The sequence below is a fragment of the Eulemur rufifrons genome, chromosome 19 (genome assembly GCF_041146395.1).
Source record: "Eulemur rufifrons isolate Redbay chromosome 19, OSU_ERuf_1, whole genome shotgun sequence".
Taxonomy (NCBI): domain Eukaryota; kingdom Metazoa; phylum Chordata; class Mammalia; order Primates; family Lemuridae; genus Eulemur; species Eulemur rufifrons.
The window spans coordinates 63,707,465-63,732,501 of record NC_091001.1 but is presented as its reverse complement, the minus strand read 5'-3'; the positions used below and the strand labels follow the sequence as shown (position 1 = coordinate 63,732,501).

The following is a 25,037-nucleotide window of genomic DNA, read 5'->3' as shown; positions in this document are numbered from 1 at the left end:
TCTCCAGGCCCGAGCGAGGCCGAGACTGGAGCCCCTCGGCGCCTCCTAGACAAAGGCAGCCACGGCCCGAGCTCGAGCCGAGCGCTCCTGCCCCGTCGCGCCGCGCCCTGGGCGCACGGCCGCCTGGCCGGGAGTGGGTCAGAGAAAGAGCCTCCCTCCCCGCGGCTCCCGGGCCTGGACTCCGCCCGCGAGGTTTGGGCTGCTCGGAGTCCGCCTCGGGTTTCGTTTTCCGGCGATCATAAATAGCTTGGTGTTTGTAAACAGGCGCTGGGGGCACATTCCCGGCGCTCAGTTCATTGTTCCCTCCCTTCCTTTCTCACTTCGCGCAGGACGCCGGGGCTGGGCCCGGGGGGCCGCCGGGGCTAGGAGGTGGGGGCATCCCGACCCAAAGTGACAAAATGCAAGCATTTCCTTTCCTCCGGCCGGGCGTCCACCTCTGACAGCAAAAACCCTCTAGGCTGGATCTGCAGAAAGCCAGAGCCACCTCCACCCCATGTTCTCAGGACTCCTTAGCCGAGGCTTTCCCAGCCCTGCTCCTGCTCCTCCTCTTCTCTCCCAGTTTGACTTTTCTCCTTGGGGTGTTTAGTTCTGAGAATTCAGTACTTTGTGCATCACCCTCCTCCCGGAAAAATACTGGCAGACCCCAATAATTTCGAGGAAAGTCATGAAGTCTATGCGCGGAGCTCTGTGCAAAATAACTCTCGCTGCTGCCTGCCCCGCGTTTATTCCCAATTTATTTCAAGAGAGTCGGTTTTGGGGAGGGAGTCCAGAGGGGGAGGGAGAGAAAAGAATACGGAAAATAAAGCCGGTGGCCGCAGACCACTGCCCGCGTTTGTGTGCGTGTACCCTGGATGTGTGGTGTTTGTGCCTGGGCGTGCGATTTAATGGAGCGCCTCTCTGCCTCTCCAGTGCGGCCAGAGCTCGCTTCGCGCACCCACCCCTGCCGAGGAGCCTACTTGCTGCAGCCCAATGCATTGTGTAAGACGCGACCTGTTATGGCCACCACTACTTCCGGGTTCTAGCATTCTGGTCGGAATCCACCTCTCCGCCTGTGCAACACACACTTTACACACGCACGGAGACTGCAAGCAGGCAGCATCGATCGTGGCTCCTTTAAGACAAACTCAGACAGACATTTTTTTTTAACCCTCCTTCTCTAATCTCCCTCCAGTGCAGCAGTTGCAAAGAGGGAGAGAGAGAGAAAGAGAAAGAGAGAGAGCGAGAGAAGAGAGAAACTGATTAGGAATTAGGACTGATTCAAGGGAAGCGAGCGCTAGGGCTTTGTGCATTTGAATATTAACATTTGAGGTGTTCTGACCAGAAGAAGACAGAGCGGATGATCATTCATTCACCACGTTGACAACCTCGCCTGTGATTGACAGCTGGAGTGGCAGAAAGCCATGAGATTTGGTAGTTGGGTCTGAGGGGCGCTCTTTTTTTTTTTTTTTTAGCTGATTTTTTGGGGAGAGAAGATCTGCTTTTTTTTTGCCCCCGCTGCTGTCTTGGAAACGGAGCGCTTTTATGCTCAGTGACTCGGGCGCTTTGCTTCAGGTCCCGTAGACCGAAGATCTGGCACCAGTAGTTCACATTGCTGGAGACGTTAAGGGATTTTTCGTCGTGCTTTTTTTTTTCCGGGGGAGTTTGCATATTTGTTTCTTTTCACACTGGCCTTAAAGAGGATATATTAGAAGTTGAAGTAGGAAGGGAGCCAGAGAGGCCGATGGCGCAAAGGGTACGTATTAAAAAACAATTGTAGAACTCAAATGTGAGATTAAATTGAAACGTGGCTGAAAGACACTGCTAAAAAGTTTCCTTTTTTCTCTCTCTTTTAAAATGAGGCTCTTAAAGCCATGGCCTAAAGCGAGAGGATTTATTCAATGCATTTGTAGACTTACGTATGTTACTTGGAGTTGTTAATTCAAGTAATCAAATTTTCTATAGATTCCTAACCAGCAGCTATATAAATAAAAATACAAGCTCAAGCAATCGTCTGTTTTGTTTTGTTTTTTTGTTTTTTTTTTTAAGCGAGATACCTAATGCTATAATTTGAGCGTTCAGGGATCAGAAGTTTAAAGCTCTGTTTAAACTAAAATACGCAGCTGGAAACTTCTGATATGTTATAGATTATGCTCATCTTTAATATCATTAGATGTATATAGCTTCTTTAAGCAAATAACTTTGTCATAGTACAGCAAGTTTTTTGGTCGGAAAACACTCATCTTTTAAAAGTAATTTTAATTTGTATGGATTTTTATGCAAAGTAATATTTTGCAAGTTTTTCTTAGATAAGCCCTGCACTAATTGGATACTAAGCACACAACTACTCACTTTAAAAATGCAATACTAATTTCCCCAATATTCCTATTTGAATGGAAATGCAGTGAGAGTAAAGTGAGACAATGACAACCCAACTGAGGTAGTTTCTTAAAAGAAAGGAGGTCTACAAAAAGCCTTCCTTGCATAATTTGTGTCCTGGCCCTCAAAGCCCTGTTTGCAAAAGAAAGTTACTAGGCTGACACATTTTTCTTTACTCCTTTGGTTCAGGCAAATGTCAGTGTTCTTCCAAACTCTTTTCACACCTCTAGCTTTAAGGAGATGAAAGTGGCAATTCCTCTTTTCTTTGAAAATCATTTCACTCTCTGCGCCTCCAAATCTTGGGAAAAGAACTTGCCTGGAATGAACCAATTAGAAAAACCTAAATAGCTAAATTTCACACACAAAAACTAATGACAATCAATATAAAAGTAGTTTTTTCTCTGGAAGAGGAAGATGGGGGGTTGTATGTGCATATGCTTTTGAATTTGCTTTAAACCTTTGCCTCCTTGACTTCTAGTCTGGGGAGAAACTTCCTAAGAGTAAAAATATAGAGAGAATATTAACTACTTCAACTATAGATTTTCTTTTACTTTGGGAGAAATTGCCCAATTCTAAATTCAGCTTTAATTCCAGGAAAAGCTATGCTTCCTTGAATTTCTCTTATAAGGGGGTCAGTTAGTTTTGTATAATTTAGAAGAGTTTGTCTTGGAAAGCAAAAGAAATGCAGTGTCTTGCAGGACTGCCTAACCCCACACTGGCAGGGAAATAAAATGAGAAGCCTATCTGAATTCACGTGCTTGGAGTAGCTGTTCCCATCTTTTTTTTTTTTTAATTCTCCCTGATGTGAAGGGACTGTGAAACTAGGCGAGTTTGCTGCACTGTCCTGGCACGTTTTATTATTGTGATTTTGAATTTCCTCCACCAGCAACATGCACGTTTTACCTTCCGCCCTCGGGAAAATGCTTCCCTTTCTCTCCTTTCTTCCTTCCTTCCTTGCCAGAGGATCCTGAACTAGTTGATAGGGACACAAGTTAGGGCAAGACCATTCACCCCAGACCTGTATTATTCTAGAATTCTAGAATTTTTACTTTACAAATTATGTTTAAAATAAGAAATCTCAACTTCAGAGATGCAAGGCCACCGAATTCAGGGTTGAAAGATTCAGCTGGACTGACCTTATATAAGCACGGTGCCCTGCCGTTACCCCATTTGCCCGCCTGGCCTTCTGAACCTTCTTTCTTTCCTGTTTGTCATGCAGTACGACGATCTACCCCATTACGGGGGCATGGATGGAGTAGGCATTCCCTCCACGATGTATGGGGACCCGCATGCAGCCAGGTCCATGCAGCCGGTCCACCACCTGAACCACGGGCCTCCTCTGCACTCGCATCAGTACCCGCACACAGCTCATACCAACGCCATGGCCCCCAGCATGGGCTCCTCTGTCAATGACGCTTTAAAGAGAGATAAAGATGCCATTTATGGGTAGGTACAATGGGCAGCAGGTTAAGCAATTGAGATACGATGCTTCCCCTGTTTCTCTGTGCCCTTGGTAAGAGGAAAGTCAGAGCTCTCTGGTTCCGAGGTACATATTGTGACTTTTCATTCGCATTGCATGGAGAATTTGGGAAGGCGGCCTGCCATCTCCGAAGCCCCCCATCTCCACACACAATCCCTGCACGCCCAGCCTCTGCTCTAGAGCGGTGATGCCCGCAAAGGGGTCCTAGTGCGGGAGAAGTTGTTTAGAGGTCCCTCATCCCCTCTCAGACTCCTGCTGAGCGGACTGGAGTCCTCCCTCGCTCCATTTCGCCCTGAGAGCGTTAGGGGTTTCTGAACGTAAGCGCCTTTGTGTTGGAACGAAACTTTTAGTTTAAGGGAAAATCTTTTAAGCCACTGATTGTTCTGACTTGCTAAGTTTACTCAGCAAGCGTCTGCTGGCTCTGCCACTGCACAATAAAATCAAGGGAGGACAGTGGCAGGTCAGGCAAGGGGGAACATGTTTTGCATTTAGGGAGTTTGACCACTGAAGTCAAGCAGAGGGGCTTGTTCTGAATTGTTACAAACATTGAAAAACTTCTAGGTGTTTTAGCACTTTGTGTTCAAAGGCGAAACCTGCAGTATTTAGAAAGAAGTCAATTTGGGGTGCTCTTGGGCTGGAGGTTGTTTTCTGGCGGCGGTTCACACCGTGTTCTCCTCGGCCATTCCATTAGACCCTGGACTACTAAAGCCCTTTGAAAGTCACTTGTGCCTACTGTGTGCTGATGAATTTTGGGGCCTCTTTTTACTTTGCAACAACTTTTATTTCTATTTATTTCTTCTTTTTTAAAAAAAATCTGGCAACACTGACCCTCCCTGGCTGAAAAAAAAAAATATCTTTCTGCTTTATTTTCTGGTCCCTTGTTCGATGGGCTTGTTTAAATCCCAGCGTTTTGTCCGCAGCGTTAACTGCAAATGGTTTAGGCTCCGGGACAGAACATTTGGGGAAGCTTTGAAAAGGACCCCAAACTGTTAAATTCCCAGCTGGGCTGTGAGAGCTAATAAAAGACTTGAGACACCTCCTTGGGCATTAGAAGAAGCATTTTTTTTTTTTTTTAATGGGCTCAGACAAGCGACATCTAGGCCCCTCGCAATACTAGCTGCTTTGCCACTCCGTAGACACAAAATGAAAGGCTTTACCGCATGAACATTTGAAGGAACTTTCTTTGGGGGGTGGTGGGGGCCATCCGCGAAGGGAGGGAGTGTGTAGGGAACTGAGGAGGAGCCTGCCTGCTTTCCGAGGGCCGTGGGGTCGGGATCTGTAGGTGCAGCCTGGTGACAGTCGGTCCCGCAGCCATAGAGGTCCTTTCCCCAAGTTAGCTGAGCGCCTGCCACCGAGATCCCCGGAGCCTCGGGCTTCGTGCGGCCGCCTTGGAGGAACCCGCATGAACCAGCTCTTCCGACCCCCACGCCCGGCTCGTTTTGCCTCCACCAGGTCCTGGATGTGCAGCGGAGGGACGAGGGCTTGTCGGGTGGGAAACTTAATTCAAAATGGCTGCTGGAACCGCTTGGGTTTTATTCGTAGCAAATGTTGCCAATTTCTCCGGCCAGATATGCTGAACCGATCCTCAGATACCGTCCAGGGCTCAGGCCCTCCGACTTCAGGGCTCTAGGAGGAAGGGGAGGTGAGCAGTCACCTGGGCGTGGGGGAGGAAAAGGAAAAAAGTAGATGACAAAATCAGAGAGGGGGTCCGTGCCTCTAGCTCCTCTGGCTGTTTTTCTTGGGCACCTTTTTTCACTGACCGGGGACTAACCATTGTGTTGTTTGTGACTGTTGTATTTTCTTGCAGACACCCCCTCTTCCCTCTCTTAGCACTGATTTTTGAGAAATGTGAATTAGCTACTTGTACCCCCCGCGAGCCGGGGGTGGCGGGCGGGGACGTCTGCTCCTCAGAGTCATTCAATGAAGATATAGCCGTGTTCGCCAAACAGGTCAGCAAAATAAATGTTAAAAAAAAAAAGTAAAAGAAACATAAAAGAACCCCCCTCCCCCAACGCCTCTACCCAGCACATTTTCAAAAGTAGCCAGCAAATAGTCCACCCTAAGCCATGCGTATTACATCCACCCTCAGATTTTCCTCTTCTGTGAGTGACTGTCTGCGGATAACTTAAAAATCACCCATATTCATACCCACTCACCCTCCATAAACTAACGCAGAAAGCTCACTCTGTAAAATAAAATCGAGAACACCACGCGTTGTAGCTGCTTTGGACTTGGCGAGCTGAGCAGCGTCCCGGAGAAGCGAGAAGCGTAGTTGCTAGTAGAAGTAAGACTGAGCTCTGGGCTTGTTTTCAGCTTATTTAATTCACACTGAAGTGTTTCTGCGCGGGACGAGCTCGGTGTCACCGAGTCCCTCCCGGAGGTTACATCCTGCCCCCGACAGTGTAATGAGGCAAGAAACTAGGAAGGCGACCAGATTTCAAATTTTCTTTCTTTTTTCACCCCCTCCCTCTCCCTTCTCCTTCTCACTTGTATTTAGATTCGCGCAGAAAAACCTCTATTTTCTTCTAATCCAGAACTGGATAACTTGGTAAGAGTGGACCCCTACTCCCTTCCCCCCATCGCCCTCCCCCCCAGCCCCCACCTCCACGCCCTCAGCTTTGCTTTGAGAGCCCTGGGGTTTCTAGACCTGTCTTTCCGTGGCTGCAAGTTGGCTGCAAATGTTTCCGTCCACGGACAAGTGGTCGGGGACAAGGTCCCGGGGAAATAAATTCATCTCGAGAGGGGCCGGGCGAGCCGGCGCGGGGGAATGCGAGCTTTTGTTTTTTATGACAGCCGGGCTGCGCAGCTCTAATCAGCGCGGGGATTTATCTCTGGGCCTGTCAGCGTGTGTGCTTAAACTTTGCGGACTTCCCAGCCCTTAAAGTACCGTCACGAGGGCAGCGACTGGGCAAGAGCCCCCAAACAATCAGTTTGCCTGAAAGGTGTGCAGAAGGCAGCAGGAACTTTGCAATGCGAAAAAGCCACAATGTGGGGGCTATTTGGAATATTTTCTGTCCACTCCTTCCAAGGAAACATCTAGTCCAGTGCTGTGGCCCTGGGGAAGGGGGGAGTGGGGCCAGTGGGACTGAGAAAGGGGAGAGCCATGGGGGAGGAGAGTGTTTATGATCCCCACTTAGATGCTTTGTTGTTGTTTTAGCTATTTTTTCTTCTTAAGAAATATAAACCTCTAGATGGTACCCAGTCGCTGCTATTAAGTTTTAGTGTTATTGCCATAAATCAAAATAACTCTATTTACTGGTGGGGAGGGGGTGGGCTGGAGATGCTAGAGCTGTGGCAGCCAGTTTTCTGCAAACCAGGAATGGGGTGCTCATTCTTTTTGTATCTTTGCAGATGATTCAAGCCATACAAGTATTAAGGTTTCATCTGTTGGAATTAGAGAAGGTAATTTCTCTAGCCTCTTTTCCTTCTACTTCTCCCTTGCCCCCAAACACACACGGGGGAGGGTTCAGAATGGCTGAAGTTCAGGCTTCTGAGACATTTGCATAAATGTCTTTTTTTTTTTTCTGGTAATTAGTGTCAAGGCCAATCTTAGCGTCCATTTCTCTTCTCAGTTTAATTACAATTTCAGCCACTAAAACCGGGATCACAAACGCCCTAGCCTTGTGTTCTTTCTTAATACCTTGCTGGCTTTGTGTAAATAGTTGCAATTCTGTGCATCCCAGTTGATGTTTAAAATGCTGTTGTGAGTTTTCTTCCCAGCTTAATATCTCTATGGTCTCTTCTCTTCTTCCTCCTCTTCTTTGCTACCTCTGAGGGCGGAAAAAGTTTTGTTTAGTTTTAGTGAGTTTCTGGAAGACAGTCTGAGAGCAGCAGCAGGTCAGACACAGAGGAGAGGCGGAGGGGGAGGAGGAGGAGCGGGCAGGAGTCTGGAGGAGGTGGTGGGGGAGGCACATTAAACGTTTTGCAGAGACAAAGCAGAGCTGATAGTTGTGTCAATTTCTTGAATCTGTGAATCCTGCACACACCCCACCTTCACACTCAAGAAAGGGTGTGGGATAACATGATTTTGCTAGCTGTTCTATAAATCTCAGCAATAAAAACTTAATGCATTGTAATTCAAACTAACATTAAATTGCAAGCACACTGGGGTTTCTTGTGAATTTTTGCATGTCAGTGATGCCTGGGGCCTGCAAGAGACCTCTCCACTTGTACCTAAATATTTTGAGGCATTCTTTTTCCTTGTTTTTTAAAAAATCAATTTGACATGTTTTTGTGGTTGTAGGTTTTTTATATCATGAGTACTGGCAACTTTATTTCCTCTTATTTTTTTAAAAGGATGTATCCTAAAATATGCTCCTTAGGGATAGAAACTCTTATTACAAATGTTATAGGGACCTGAGTTGACAGGCATATATCCTATGCCACCATAATACAGGTCCTTTGGAGAAAAAATAATATGTGTGTGCGTATGTGTATACACACACACATATATGCACCTTAGACACATTGGAAAGGGATTTATCATAAAGTAACTGGATGAAATTAAATAGTTTACCTTAAATGTCACCCATGCAGGTCACCTCTCTAATGGCCACAGCCCCAGGAGCACATGAATTTAACACGGGTGTTGAGTATGTTGTAGCCTGTGAATCATCTTGTCACTGTCAATTTTCTGGGATATCTCTATTTTGCAAGAAAAGAAAGTTATTCCTAATTCTGGATGCGTCTAGGGGTCTCTGGAGGACAATTGCCCTGTGTTTCCCCTATTTGGAAGTTTGGATCTCACAAGGGGGGTGGATTGCACTTGTCAATGTCATTTATGCACTCCTGATTATATTTCCATTTTTTTATTTCTGTCATAATGTAGGTACACGAATTATGTGACAATTTCTGCCACCGGTATATTAGCTGTTTGAAAGGGAAAATGCCTATCGATTTGGTGATAGACGATAGAGAAGGAGGATCAAAATCAGACAGTGAAGATATAACAAGATCAGCAAATCTAACCGACCAGGTATGCGCTTTTCAATTTCGACATCCCTGGAAAAAAATCTGTATGCATATTGCTGGCTGGGTCACTACCACCTCCTTTTATTATTTGCATATGATTAAGTCCCTTTTAGATACATTTCCATCGAAATGAAAATTTTTGAATAATGTGGCTATTATTGCTTCATTAAGGCTGGCTCTGGGATTCGACCTGGAGAGATGAGCTTGTAAAAGCTTTGCTAGCAAACTTGACCTGTTTCTTGTCGCTTTTAATTTTTGTCTTTATTTTATTTACCCTCTATAATAATGGGAGTGTTAACTGCCAGTGACCGCCTCTGATTGTAGGGCTTTGTTCGGGAGCATTTTTTCCCCCTTCTCTCTCCAAGAAAAGAAAAGTGTAGGGTCTGCTTATTTCTTATTTTATTAGGAATAAATCCAAGATAGGTGGTCTAAGACAGACAGCGAGGGTTTGAAATCTAGCAAATGCTGGCTATTTTCTCCCTGTCTATACGGTTCATTAGCCTGTCTTGTCAGTTTTCCTCGGCCGAACGCTTCTAGACCTCACTGAACATTGCTTTGTGCGGTGTTCGCTGCAAGCTCGCCCATTTTATTGTACTTAATAGAAAAAATAAGACCAGGCCGAGGTTATAAAAACAGATAAATATGGACTTTTCTCCTCCTCGTTTCCACTCATCCTCCAGCTGGTACGTGCTTTGGGCCCTCTGGGTTGGCAGCTTTTGGAAGTGTCAACGTCAAGGGGCACCCCGTGGCTCCCTCGGTGTGGAGGGTGGGGGACCTCGCGCCTGCCTTCTCTCAACTGAGGGTCTTTGCTTGGTGCACGCGCTCCTCTGCGGTCCTCCCTCCAGGCCCTTCTTCCAATGCGTTACTAAATGGGGACGACTTTTATTTGGAGTTGCTGGGGGGGCGCGGATTTCTCTCTTTCACCGCGACACCACCGTTTGCTCCCAGTTTCTCTCTCTCTCCTGTCGCTGTGTCTCTGGATTGGTCCAGAAGAGTTGCAAAAATGCAATGAAAGTGAAAACGTGAGGAGTGAATGAGATGAAATGGCTCAGGACAGTTCGGTTGCGAATTGTTGTGAAGCGTCTAGAGATTTGGGTAGCCAGCCTCCCCTGCGCCCTCCCACTCGCCCCCCCACCCCGACTTATAAATGAAGGCCCGGAGTTGTTTCTCTTTCTGACTTGGCACGTGAGTCCCGACTTGGGGGAAGAGATCAGTCTGCCTTTGTTAAGCCAAAGGCCAGCTACTCCGGATTTTTCCTTTGCAAGCTCTGCCATGATCACTGTTGGCCAGTGGCTGTCTTGTACAGTCCTTGCTTGAGTGCCTGACACCACCTCGTTCTTGGTGTCATCTTATGGTTTCCTTCTCCCAACATCATCCTCTTAAAATAAATTCCCTGCTTGGATTTCTCTGGGCAACCCCTCAACACAGGCAGATTTCTCTTTTGCTTATTAGGAGTGGGGGAAGGCAGAGGAGAGCATTACAAGTGTCAATACGCTGGGTCCTCACTATTATTTGGTGAGTTAGAAACTTTCAGCAGTGTAGACGACTCCACCGAACCCACAGCAAGTGCAATCCCGGCGCGGTCGTGCGGAGGTGGGAAAACTGCAGGCGGCTCCCGGCCTTGGCCCTGTGGGCTGCCGGGCCCCATGCCTGGTTCAGCCCACCAGCCCTCACCCAGGAGCTGTAAAGTGTAGATTCCGCCGAGCAACCCTCTGGTAGCTGCTGTTGAATAAAAATTGTAATCCAACAAGCCTAACTAGAAAATGGGATTCTAAAAGCTCCGGAGTGCTGGGTACATAAAGCTATTTGAGCAAATTACAAGAATCGCTTAGGGGCATGAATGAAATCAACACTTTAATTGCCTCCAAAATGAAGATTTATACCCCATTTTCTCAACGAATCATTATTTTATTAAAGTCAAAGATAAAAGACCAAAGTTATGGAGCTTTTTTGTGGGGAGAGGGGAAACAAAATTGATACAATATCACTGAGTTCTCCCCTACTCCTTAAGTAAACTTTTGTTACCTGATTACCTTAATTTGAGATATGCAAAGATTGGTATGCAATTGTATTGGGTAAAAATTCACATTGTATTCTCTTCTACCTCTAAAATGAGAATCGTACATCTAGTCCCCGCCGTTCAAGGGTGGGGCTTCGCAGCTTTGGCTGAGCTCGTGGCCCTGTTGGTCTATGCGCGTGGGCTCGCTTGTGATCCCCCTCCGGCTCACCCAGGTATCCTTTGATCGGAGGGCAACAAACCCAAGTTTATTCTTTCTAATTACCCGGTTATCGGGAGCCAGGAGCTAGCGTGCCTAGGTCGGGTTTGGAGAGGGGAGCACAGGGCGCAGGGCACACGCGGTACAGTGCCTCAGACGCCGGCGGGCTCCCCTACCCTGGGGAGGTGCGGAGCGAGGGACAAGGCACCAGGGCCACCCCCTGGGCTCCAGTTCTTCGGACTGGTGTCTGCTAGCCTGTCCCCGGGGGCTCTGAACCCCTCGTGCAGCGCCCGGGGGGCCGGGCCAAAAAGGATGGCCTCTCCACCTGTTTGCGAATGCGGCCCAGCCAGTTTGAGCCTCCTCCGCAGAAGGTGCGCTCCGGGACTGGACGCTTCTGGTGCTGTGTGAGCGCTGGGCCTCGTTAGCTCATTAACCCCTCTGTCTCTAGGGCCTGCTGGCAGCACGGTGTATTATATTTTACTTTTTTTCCTCGGAGGGCGCGAAGGCTGCCACCCGCACGGGGACCTGGGATCGACGACTTTGATACCAGGCGGTTTCCCGGAGGGCTAAGTCGGCGGAAATCCACTTGGCCTCGTAGTGTTGTTGCTTTGGGGTTTTCAAAATTTTTTTTTATTTCTTTCTCTCTCTCTATTTTTGATCAGATTAAGACACCTACAAACTGTGATCCCATTCTCCTCCCACCTCGGTTCCTTTCCCCACCCCCAGTCTCCGAGGCCGCCTGGAGGTCTCACTGCGGGAGAGCCACTTCTGGCGGGCTCAGGACACCTCCTGGGCGCCCTCTCCCGACCGCCACGCTCTCGGCTCCACTCCGACGCTCCAGACGCCCGCGGGCTGGGGGCAGCGAGGGGCGCGGGGACCTTCTGGACCTTCGCGTGCAGCCAGGGCCCTGCTGCGACCCGGGAACAGACAGAGAGGGGACCAAGGTGTCAGGCGTCGAGGCGAGGACTGGGTCCGGTTGGCGGCGAAGAAGGATGCGGGTCCCAGGAGAGGCGGGCGCTCGTTTGGGGCGGCCGTAGTGGAACTGGGGACGGCAAGAAGGGTTAGTCTGGGAAGAGCCTGGCCACCCAGATGCTAGAGTTTAGGCCGTGCTCCAGGGAGGAGCTGTCGTCTTCCTTCCTAGGGCTGTCTGTTGCTCACCACTCCTTGAATCTAAGCATTTTCCGCTCCAAGAATGGGTAGGGAAAGAGTGGAGAGAGGAGCAGAGTCTCCAGGCCCCCCAAGGCCGCCTCCCGGGGTGGCCACGCCTGCCCGTTGCTAGCCGAGATTAGCTGGCCCTGTGCTCGGCCATCAGCGGGGGCCCTCCTTCTCCCCACAGGCAGCGCGAGGCAGAGAAATGGTCCCTTTGGATTACAGTCTTTATTCAGCAGCAGCTCTCCGGGGGGTCCTCGTCTGAATCTGCATTTAGCAGCTCCTGGGCGAAGGCTGGCGGACTGCACCGGGCGCCCTGTTGCATGTTAATCCAGATTTGTCTCTGACGTCTGGGGAGAAGTAATATGGCTTGCGGAGATGGAACCAGAGAGCCACGCTCGCCAGGCAGGTTAAATGCCAAGTGCCGGCGGGCTCCCGGGAGGCGGGGGGCCGTCGGGGCTGTGCGGCCCAGGCTGGAGAGCGCAAGGCCCCCCGGCCTCGGTGATCTGGGACAGGCCTGGACCAGTGCGCTTTGGTTCCCAAGGGGGCCTGCGAACTCTGGTGGCGATTGGTTTATTTCAAAAGTTAACACTTTTGTTTCTAAAGCACAGTTTGGGTTAAAATTCTTAAAACTGAAGTGAGATTTGACTGAAAACACCTTCCTCTCTTGCAAGTAGGGGTGGGGATTCATCCAAAGGAGATTTAAGCTTTCCCTTTGGGAGAGGTGTTATGGTAAAGGCTGGGACTGGAAGGGCAAGGGAAAATCTAATGTCCTTCATGGATTGGATCTGCTGCCTTAGAAACAAATAGATGGGGCCAGCGGATGTTTACCAATACTAGAAATGTCCCCAATTTATTTTCATCCAATAAGAAAAGTGGACACAAACAGTGGGAGGCAAGAAAATGGTCCCTTTGTCAGGTAGTTTGTTTCTAAATGCATTTAGATACATCTTATTTAAATTGTAAATGCTTCCTAGGTTCCCACTTAATGCCTTAATCCTGGGACCTCTCAGTGCACAGGCCTTGCAAGTGATAAAGTCTTAGCATCATCTCACTTTACTTTTGATTGTTGTCAGGGGTCATGGGGTATATTCTTAGTTCCTTTTTTAAAATATGTCAAAGGGAAATTATGGCAAGATTCTCTTTAATGATTAAATAATAAGGTGTTGACTGCTTGTCACTACACTGGCTAATTGGGATGTTCATTCTAGGCCCTTTATTGCTTAGTACCCTTTGAATGAAAAGTTAGTTGTTTATCAGGTGTATTTTTATTGTTATTTTCTGATTGACTTTTGGTGTGTATTTATGTGTGAATTTCAGAGTAGAGATGTATTGATTCTTAATAGGGGCACTTAAGCATTTTAGAAAAACAATAAGGAAAGAAAAGTACAGATTCTGTGCAGATATGTTGAGATCAATTGCATTGTTAAATGTCTTGAAGTCTAAAGGCTAATACTACAAAAATTATTCCCTTTTCATAGCTCCTCTCTCTCTTTCAGTCTCTCTCTCAGTGGAAGTCCCCAGTGCAAGTTCTGTGGTTAATGGAAAGCAATGATAGCAATGATACTAATGTTACTTTGTACAAAGTAAAGCCTCATAACAGTAACTATTGTTCAGTGATTTAACTAGCTCTGTGGCAGTAGGTCACTCAAATAAATAGCAATTCCTCTCCCACCAGAATGACTCCATTGCTCATCATTTGGAAGAATATTGAGTAGTTGTGTGTACTGTAGCTATTGGTCCTAACTCAGAGACTTGTATTAGAAAACACAGAGAAGCTTAAATAGTAGAGGAAGAAGAGAGGAGGAGGAAGAAAAAATGGATTAACATATGGGCCCTGTTTTCAGAAAAGAACTGAAATATCATGCTATAATTGCCCAACTTTGAAAATAAACAAATTTTAAATCATTATGTTTTCAAACACTCATATGTTTAAATTTTAAAATGTTTGTCATAGTCCAAAAGATTTAAAACACAGCTGTTGCTGGGTGACGGAAGGAAAATTATTCAGTAAAACTCCATACTCTTAAAACACAAAGACTATTTGTGGTCCCAGAGCAGAAACTTATGTTTATTAAGGCCAAGTAGATAGACTAAAGTATTACCATAAGGCCTACTGTTATAAAACTAGCTTACCTTCCCTCGCAGGTGGAGTTGGAGAAACTGTGAAGAATGCATAACAAGTTATATTAAGACACTTGCCATAAATGAAAATACTGTCAACATGAATTCAAATGAAGTATTTTCATATTGGTAATGTTATGCCTTCCATTGCAACAACAATATTTTCTTATGAAATGTAAATATGTCAAACAAATGGTGAAATGCTAAAGTTTTAATAAATGATCATTTAATCATCAAACGACCCAAGTATGTATACAGAAACTTTTAAAGGAAAGTCGGCATATGGCCAAATTCCTATAGGGACTAACAGGGAAATGATCAAAAAATGAACATGAAATAAGACATCCTGTAATAAGGTCTATAATTCAAAATTATTTGACTCCACTGTCAGGGAAATAGTTGAAGGATAGTAAACTGATACCGTTCTCAGTCATTTTTGTTACACAGTGTTAAATGTTTGCAACTGCAGCATTTTACATGGCCTTTTTTGGGTTATGATATATGTCATATTTTTATCAAAGTACTTCAATTTATGTTGTAATTGAAACAAAAATTTTTGCTGTTTCTCCTGAGTGCAAAAAAAGTTTAATATTTAAAAATTACACCAAAATTATGGGAAAGTATTCTTTTACAAATAAAGAAATAAAAATAGAATTCATGTGACACAGTTTATCTGACAGTTGTGCAGATGTTAGGCTTAAAGGTTTTCAAAATCCCAAGTAAAACAACACTGCTATAAATCACATTGGGCTTGCTGATCTTACTCAGCAGGAAATATCAGGGTATAATACCTGTTTAAAAAGTTAGGGTCTAAAACACATAAAATAAAGTCTCTCAATTTAAGTTTTAATAACAATTCCAAAATTTGACTTTTAGCATCCAGTATATATTTGGATATTTTACTATCCTTAACATTTGTAAATGAACCATGTATGTATAAAATCAGTTTTCAAAAATGCAAGCAGATGAGTGTATCCATGTAGTGTAAAAGAGGAAAGAGCATCTTAACTGTATCCTAATTTAACATGCCTTGATTTCAAGATTACGGAACTGGGGGAAGCTTTTTGGAGTCTTAAACATCCTCTCTAGGAAGTATATCTATATTGGGCAATTGCTGGATTCCCAACACTTATAAATTTGACATTTTAATAAACGGTGTAAAGGATACTGTGTGAAATAAGCAAGAATATATTCATTTAAATATTTGTCACTAGAATCCGATTTCAATCAATTTAATGCATTCAAGTGCGTAGAATTAACACAATTGGCAACACTTTACTAGACTCTCTTTGAACAACACTCTTTTGCCAATGGCATTTCTTAATCTAGAAAATATGTTCTTATTAAAGGAAAATGCAAGAGTGCAAATCTTTCAAAATTATTTTATATGTCATGACTTCTTGATTCACAATTCCTAAAATTGACTAAACCATACCATAAAGAGTTTATTCTTCAGTGAAAAAAACTTATTTCTACATTTATTGAATTATATAATTGTTGTTTATGGGTGTCATGAGTATATACAATCAAATAAAAATTACAGCCAGAACTATGTTATTAACTGTTTTTAAGTTACGAAGTAACTATGTTATGGCTTTTCTATGATATATGCACCAACTTATATGGCATAAACTAATGGAGTACAAATAAATCGTGAAAATAAATTTTACTTTATTTATAATTCCCAAGAATACATTTCTACAATTGATTCGTCCCTTGACACTTCATAACTCCATTTACAATTAATAGAATTTATACTCATGAGGTAAAGAGCCTTGAGTGTGCAGTGTTACAATTCTTTAAAAACTTAAATGAAATCACATTCTTCTATAGAAAAGAAATGCTGTTACTATCAATAAGTTTACCAAGTAATACTTTAAAAATGACCACAACCTTTTATGAGTTTAACAAGTTTAAGCAAAGTGTTATAGTCGTGCTGGTTCTTTTTCATTTTAACCTAATAATACAAAGTCTTACATTTTATGATGGACTCAAACATCCATAATTTTGACTCACTTAGAAGATAGTAGTAAATAAATAACTAATATTTTGAGTGATACTAAAATTATTCTAATATCAATATATGACAACATTCTAATATCAATACCTGGCAACATAAGCTAACTTAGAATTAATTGTTGCTCATGAAGTCCCATTTCTATAGATTTTTCCTTACAATTTACAACTTGGTAGCATGTTTATTACTCATTAGCTATAAATTTCTGGGTTGTTGATTATTATTTAGCAAGGTAGAACTATAACCCTTTCTTTTCTGATCATTTCTTTTCCATTGTTTGGAAATCTTCTATGCCTGAGACTTGAACTTAAACCAGTTTGCTAGGTCTCATTTTCCTATTGGAGTACCTTGTGGGTAATTACTCTTATGTGAGTTATTTTCCTCAGAAGATGAAAAGTGTTACTTTAGAACAGGAATGAATAGCAGCCAAAGTCATCAAATATTCCCAACCTGTGCTTTATAATTAGGTAAAAAACTGTAAACTGTTATTCCTATTTGCCTTCCCTAGGGCTGTGAACACTTGATATAAAGGTTAATATCAGCCCTTTTCTGTTCTTCCTCTAAAGGCTTAAATGTTTATTTTCAGTGACTATATTCTTAACTGATAGTCCATATTTGGTCCCAGACCTCCATGATTTGCATTTTATTCTGAATTTGCATTCACATTATGTCCCATAGAAACTCTTTAAAGTGAAGTGTGTTTATGACTATTATGAAACTCTGGAAAATGAAGTTTATAATGAAAGTGACACAGCCGTCAAACGGGAAATGAAGGGAACAATTTGATGTAAACCCAGAGTTTCCTCACCCCATCCCAACTTGGGAAATGCTTATTTCTCTTCTTTTAAAAATATTAGAAGCTGAATGAATAAGAATTTCTTTGACAATAAAACTCCTCTTAATGTCTCCATAACTATTTGGATGTATTCTAGAACATTAATTTAATTTGATAGACAAGCTATAATTAACTGTGACCTATAGGGTTTTCTGTTATTCAGAGATTATTCCTTAGCAATTTGAAAACTTAATTTCAAACTAAACAGTGTATAATGTCTGAGATGCTAAAGGAATACTTACACTATTTACATAAAGTGAAGAGTTTGTCTACGGAGCAGACTAACAATTTTTATAATATAAAGACTTAGCAAACTAACTAGAGCAGGTGATCTCTTTTTTTATTTTTATTTTTTTATACATATCCTTCCTATCTATTTACTGCAATGTTTAAATTATTCTCACTGAAGAAAAAAAAATCACTGTGTTTCATGGGATAAAAACTCATACATGACATTTTAAACTCAGATACTTCATTGATCAAATAAACCACCATTAAATAGAGAGAATTAAAAATAGAAGCAAATACGTAAGATGATGCTAGCCATAATGTTATAACCAGAACAGAAAATTTAGCGATAGAATTAAACTGGGAAGTTTGGGTTTAGTTGGAACATTTACTTGAAAGTTCCTAGCAGATCTGGAGTTGTTTTGAAACCTTTGCTTAAGAATATTTTAGTGTAAAAATTTTGCAATAACTCACCATTGAACATTACTTTTATTTGAAATTGTTCATTCATAAGAGACTTAGTGTCATGAGTAACCACCCTGTCCTTCACTCTTGAACAGTTCAGATAAATGTATTATTTATTTACATTCTATCATATACATTATTTATGGGAATTATGCTATAACTCTACAGAGCATATAGAATTTATCTTCGTGAGATAAGGGTGGCATCTCTGCCAAAAGTGGTATAGCCCTAAGTAGATAATAAAGATTACCCTCAGAGTACAAATAAATATCATCTCTTATAGAGTCATTACATGTTTATATTTCATAGCTCCAGATGCAAATGCATTTTACCATTTTCATTTTAATTGTCATAGTTTTCTTGGCTCCAGCTTCTAACAAAGAGAATCAGGAATTTTATATTTTGCATTGATCTTGTTGATAAATTAATATGTTTGAGAAAAAGAAAAGATATTGAGTAGCAGAATCATTTAACCCCTTCTTTTCTTTCAGTGTGCTTTTTCTGTCCCTAATGCATTCTGAAATTTTCTGAGGAATATTGTTCATAACGTTTTTAAGACTGGTTGCACCTTTAGTGTGTTGGCCTTTTGTTTCACAATATTTTGGGACTTTACAAGTTGTGTTTAAGAAGAAAATCACCAAGAAAAATATCAGCCTTATTGTATCCTGTACTTCTTTGCTCAAAATAATAGAGACATGTAGACTATGCTTGTTTTGCACATATTGACTACATTGTTGGCGTTCAGATATTTTTTATTCTAATAATTATTCAAAGCCAGTAACAATCTGCATTTAACTGAGTATAAACATTTTTATTCTGGAATTTGGAATTTGCAGCAACTCAATTTTATTTTCCAAATTACCCTGCCATTTCAATTAGGTGCATTGTTCTTCACTCTACTGTTGCGACATTCTAAAGGTTTGCTTGCCACCCTAATAGTGAGTGTTTAATATTTATTGAGGGCATGTAAAGAACATGCCAATAGAAAAAGAGGAGAATAAAACATTGACAAATCAATTATGGGGCTTTTATTCATTTGTAGTATACTTCCAATACTCCAAATACCCTATAACTGTTAAAATAGTATGAATAGCCTCTAGAATAATAGCCTTTGGGTATGGCTGGAGAATGGCATTCTGATTAACTGGAATTCCTTAAAAAGTGCACAGTGCAACTCAGCATCCTACTTCTGGAATTCACAGTTGCTCTGGTTGATCGCTTAGTTAAGCACCTTGACATGTAGAGTACTTGTCCATGGCCATTCCAGGAACCAGAATCTCAAATTAAATTTCAAGATGATCTCTGATGATTTTGCCCAAGGTAAACAATGAAGAAAGGGGAATAATCTTCTCCCCACCTCCAAATTTAGCACTGTCAGAGAACTTAAAAATTCAGAAATCAAGAGACATACTTGAAAAATAAAATTTAATCAAAATATAAAAAATAAGAAGTGCTTCTAAATAAACCATAGGGAAATTAGAAAATACCCTATTACTAAACATTAGTAGAAATCAATGGTAAATGTAAATTTGCATGACTCTTTATTCAAAGTATAGTGTTCTAAGGTAGTAGAATAAAACAAGACTATATTTTGGCTGAATTTTTTTTTTCCCTTCTCACATCAAAATTGTGGATTCTCTGGTTTGAGATTTTAGAAGTACAAAAGAGAAAACTTCAGAAACACTTGAGAAACAACAATTAAGTGTGCTGATTGTAACTTTTAGTTACACACCCTTTCAGGAAGGCAGTGTCCTAATGAGGTATCAATTTAAAGTCAGAGCACTCATGTTTGAGTCTAGACTTTGCTGTGAGAGGGTAAGTCACTGTACTTTGATGAGCCTCAGTTTCATATCTGTAAAATGGGCATAATAATAGTACCCACTTCACTTAGTTACTGTAAGAACTAAATAAGAATTCATCTGAAGGATTTAAAATAGTAAACCCCTGATGAGAACTATATTTTTTTAAATTTTTAAAATTTAAGAGTTTATTTGAGGAAAAAAAACACAAAACAATTTGTGAATCAGGTAGTCCTCAGAATCACAGCAGATTTAGAGAGACCCTGGCTACATGGTCAGAGAACATTTATGGACAGAAAAAGGAAAGTGACATACAGAAAACAGAAGTGAGGTACAGAAACAGCAGGATTGGTACAGCCTGCTGGTAAGTTCTTAAGAGAACTATATTAAATAATATTTTACCTTCTCACTTGTATTCTGCCCAACCCCTAACAATGCATTGGATTTGGGGAGGAAGGATTGGATACTGGTTGATGGGGTCATTGTTTTATAGAATATTTCATAATGATAGAGTTTAAGAAAAATACCATCTTAATTGTTATGATGAGGGGTCATTATTATTTTGATTTCATCATGGTACAGAAGGAGACTGAACCCTCGATATCTTGCTGAGATAGTATAGTGAATCACTGCAAATTCACTCTTAGGGCGAAATTCAAGTAACAGTTATGTGCAGACCTTGTGCTAAGTACTTTTCCCCACATTTCTGAGTGCGAATGCTTCATGCTGAGGTCTGATTGCTTACGGGGTCTTATTATCTACTTGTACTCAGAATACAATATTTTCTGCATTATTGGATGTTCTTTTTGCTAGGATGCTTGCCTAGAAAGTTTGTGGTTTGAAATTGTTTTATATAAGACACTTTTGAGTTTATTTTATCTTAATTTGTTTGCAGAACAAGGAGCAGTGATACTACGTTACAAATGTAAAATAAAACATTGGGAAGCAAACAGTCTTATAAAAGGGATTTTACAACACCAGGTATACTGGCATGCAATTTACTGATTCTTCTCCCATCGCTAAATGGAAATAATAAAAAAATAATCTAAAATTCAGCAGAAAGCTCTCAGCAGATAAATTAAGAGTATGGTTTGAAATATTTAGGTATAAATATTTGGAACTATAGTGGTGCTAGTTGGATTAGGGCTTTTTTTCAGTCAAACATTTAACTCTATGAACTATAGTTTATAAGTATAATTTTAGGAGCAAAAGCACATAGTGTCATTAAACTCATTATAAAAATAAGAATTTTTTAATAGCTTGCCAGTTATAGTACAATGGCATAGAAAAAAGAAGGTTATTAAAACATAAATACGTACTTTTACTAAGATTTTAGTATAATGAGGCTTTACTTTCTCTTCTTTTCATGAGATTTTTCTCTATAACAAATGGCTTGGTAGAATTTGAATGTTCCATGCACTTGAATAATTTCTAAATTATTTACCTAAACTTTATTACTTGCCAGTTTTGAGATTTTGGTAAAACTTGTCAGTTCTTATCCATTGCTCTTTTGTGGTAATTGTTTTTTTTCTTATAATTTCTCTGAATGTACCACATGTCAAAATCCACATTATCTTCTTAGACCACAGTGGGGCCACAGTGGGATGATGTTACCATTGATTCTCAAAGTTGAAGAACTGGGCAAAGTGTATCATCAAATTAATGTTATGTGAATTTCATCAGGAAGTCTTTTGGAATATTCTGGGTGTTGTTTTACATCTGTAGACTTTTGCTTAGCATTGTAGTTTCATTTTTAACTTCTTAGATAAATCAATTCAACTATGCAGATTAATGAAGTCCTGAAAGTATCAGAGTTGAGAGCTAAATGATACCAGGCTGTGGGAAAGTAGGGTTTTAGGCAGCATTGGGAAAGTGTCCCCTGGTGCTGAGTCTGAGCTTCCTAAGGTCACTGCCCTCACTGCCTGCCACAGCAGCCAGCCCCTGAGTGTGGAGAGGAGAATGAAGCATGGACATTTGCAGGCGGGTGGGCAAAATAGTTAAGACCCAATAGATTTTTAAAATATATCTGACAGCCAAGCTGCCTTAAAGTCTATCACCATGTAATTTAAAACATTAGATTCATTTTTTTCACATTCTTTCGCTTTATGCCTCGTGCACAGGATGGGTGTGTGTTACCGTGCATGCATAGATGTGTACACACGTGCACACTGTGTGTCCATCTGTGTCTGAACCGAGGTTTCTGAGATTGCTGGGACTCATACAATCACCTGATAGAAAACTTTTCATCTGAAGATGAAATTACTCCTTGGAGAATTTTCACCAAAGGCAAAAAAGCACAAAAATTCTTTTCCTCCTCTCTACATGCCTCATTACACAGAGATAGAGGATTCAATGTTTGAAGAATTATCATTTTTGTAGGTTTTATTTGTGGTACTTGAGAACTGGGAAATACAGAACTCAATTTAACAGATGTTGTCTCTGCCTCTACAAACTACCCACCACCACTATCCTATTATTATATATATGATTATACACACACACACACACACACACACACATATTTGAAAGCAACACACCATATATGAAATATTTAGGTATGACTATTTGGAAATGTAGTGGTGTCACATGTAAAAATTCTACATGTATTTGACATTGCCTAGCTGTTAACGTCTTAGAAATCTAGCTTATTTGGTGCTGAATACACACACTTAACGCTGTGTGTAAAGATACTGGCTGGCACCAATGTAGTGAGCGTCATACCTAAGGGATGATTAGATGATCGAGATGCATTTCCAGATTAAAAGTCCCCAATGGCAAGTACAGTAGAGCTGGGACCATGAGAAGAGGAAACGTGGTGTGTTGGTGAGAGCCTCTAATTCTGAGGAGGGAGGTTGGATTTCCATTATCTTACCACTAATTTACCATCTGCCCTGAGTCACCAGAATTACCCTTCAGACCTCAATTAAGTGGAGTAATAAGCACATTTTATCGCAGCATTAAAAAGGGGCTCAACAAGGATCCGGGCAAGCCTACAGACTTGGCAAAGGTAAGCCAGCGGGAGAGGGGACAGAGAAGGAAATGAGAAAAAGGAGAGCTGACCCGGAAATCGGGCTGAAGTGTGTGCGGGAGGTAACCTTTTAAAAAGTGGCCTCGCTGTGGAAGGTGCCACCAGGGAGCACATCAGGCATCGACCAGTCTTTTTCCGGAGCCAACAGTGGCCTCTCTGCACTTCTTCATCTTTCAGCAGGACAGGTGTGGACTTAGAAAAGGCTTCTCTAAAACTGCTACTTCACACCCAGACCATTCCCCAAAAAACATGCTAATATGGCCCCTGAATCCACAGCATGCATGCATTAATACTGCGGTATTAACTTGTGAATGCTTCTGGCATTTAAAAACATCTACATGCTCACGCTCTAAAGGTAATAGAGCAGTTTTACCATGTTTAAAAAAAAAAATAAGAAAAAAAAAAAAGACAAAGCAAAACATATTGCCTAAACTTGTTGTGGTTAAATGAGTTTTCCTTAATGATTTCTAGGGATTTGTTTGGAAATTTATATGAAGAATTTTACTTTTTTTCCTGAATTACCTGAATTTGAGGTTGAGTAGATGTTGCACCAAGCAAGTACGTTTTGAGAGGAGCAGGCTGGGGCGCTCGCAAACTGTAGGTGCTCAATACATGGTGGTTGAGGAGGTTGAATGATTATATGGCATGTTTTCATTATCAAGTAGGTGCAAGTGGGAGACACCAAGAATTTCAGTAGGAGTTTCAGCATATCAAACTTTAAACACTCACGCACGATGGGGCATGGTGGCTCACACCTGGAATCCTGGCACTTTGGGAGGCCTAGTTGGGAGGATCACGTTAGGCCAGGAGTTCGAGATCAGCCTGGGCAACATCACAAGACCCCGTTTCTACCAAAAAAAAAAAAAAAATAACTGTGTAGAGGCGTGGGCCTGTGGTCTTAGATGCTCCAGCGGCTAAGGCAGGAGGATGGACTGAGCCCATGAGTTCAAGCCTTCAGTGAGCTGTGATTGCACCACTGCACTCTTGCCTGGGCAACAGAGCAAGGCCCTGTCTCTAAAAAAAAAAAAACAAAAAACTCATACATAAAACATTTTCTAAGTATCCCCCATTCCCCAACTTCAAGTACAGGCAGATAAATATGTATGCATTTCTCACAGCAGTTCCTGGGCCCCTTCTCTCTTCATGTCTCTGTGTATGGGTCTCTCTGGTCCCTTTTCTCGGATAGTATCATTGATCGAGTGGTATATGAGCAATCATACTTGTTGAAGTCATGTGCCTTTAAGGATCCTGAGAGACACTGTTTAGACAGAGGTGAAAAGTCAAAGGTGGGGGGGCTACTTAGATGTGGCTCCCCGGCAGTGTGGGATGGTGACATACAGCTATCCCAGTGTGCACCGCGCAGCACCGATGAACACAGGTGTGCATGTGTGCATGCACAGGCACGTGCAGATGTGAGAATGGGAGTGTGTGTGTGTGCGCGTGAGCACCGTGCACAGTGCTGCATTCCCCATGTGGACTGGTGACTCTCCTGATCTGAAGAGACTAAATTGTTCATCTCTGGAGACAAGCCAGCTCTTTCAGGCCACGAGGGATCGTTTACTAAAGAGACCCTGGTGATTTGAGAGAGTAAATGTACCTCCCCAAAGAGAAAACTGCCTATTGATAGGTGTGGACTGACTGCAAATTTTGCATACTGTGATTATTTCATCAATTTCTACATAGTTGCTATTAATAGCTGACCTCTTCAGAGTCAAGATCATCACACTCAATTATCCACCTTTTTGAATGGTGCTAGTAGGGTAGAAGTTTTGAAGGAAAAAAACCTATTTATTTTTGGTTTAAAAAATGTTTCTGGCATCATACTGACGTGATGAATGACTGACTGAGGAGATGTGTCAAAATGCTTTGTATATTGTAAAGTGATTTATAAATATTAGGTATCAAATTAAACCTGATGGGGTGGGGAGGAGCAAACCACCTGTAAAATCATGTTATTCCAAGGTGAAAATACGATCAGTTTGCATTCCCTGAGCACACACCAGGTGGGAGATAGCCCAAGGCATACTAAGCTGTGCACGAAGCCAGCTCAGGTTAACCATGCTTTCCAGAAGGTCTACAGACCGAATACGCCTGTATGGAGATATTCCAGGGTTGACCTAGGCCAACCTATGCTGTTACATTAAGAACAATGGTAGCTGGCATTTATTGAGTGCTTGCTGCATGCTTGGCAATTTACATATGTCTACAGGGGAGTACATTTTATCTCCATTTGCAGGTTAGGACATTGAAGTTTCTAAAGGTTTTGACTTGTCCAAGAACATGTAAGTGGCATAGCCAGGTTTCAAACAGGATTCTATCTAGCTTCAAATTTCCCTTCTTTTGACTGTGTTATGCTACAACAGATTATTC

The 25,037-nt window shown here is 42.1% G+C and overlaps 1 protein-coding gene across 4 annotated transcripts in view; it reads left to right on the top strand.

Annotated features, from left to right (window-relative positions):
- The first annotated feature begins 1,023 nt into the window (after nt 1-1,023).
- Nucleotides 1,024-25,037, top strand: part of MEIS1 (Meis homeobox 1) — a 131,201-nt gene continuing 107,187 nt past the window's right edge. For 2 of the 4 annotated variants that reach the window (XM_069494078.1, XM_069494079.1), the window contains exons 1-7: nt 1,638-1,732; nt 3,575-3,801; nt 5,643-5,784; nt 6,333-6,383; nt 7,187-7,237; nt 8,664-8,810; nt 13,689-13,694. In XM_069494078.1, the coding sequence (XP_069350179.1) occupies nt 1,721-1,732; nt 3,575-3,801; nt 5,643-5,784; nt 6,333-6,383; nt 7,187-7,237; nt 8,664-8,810; nt 13,689-13,694 (636 nt within the window). In that variant the 5' untranslated portion in view covers nt 1,638-1,720. Of the gene's footprint in view, nt 1,733-3,574; nt 3,802-5,642; nt 5,785-6,332; nt 6,384-7,186; nt 7,238-8,663; nt 8,811-13,688; nt 13,695-25,037 lie in introns of all 4 variants that reach the window. The other 2 variants (XM_069494080.1, XM_069494077.1) reach the window with 2 other exon arrangements.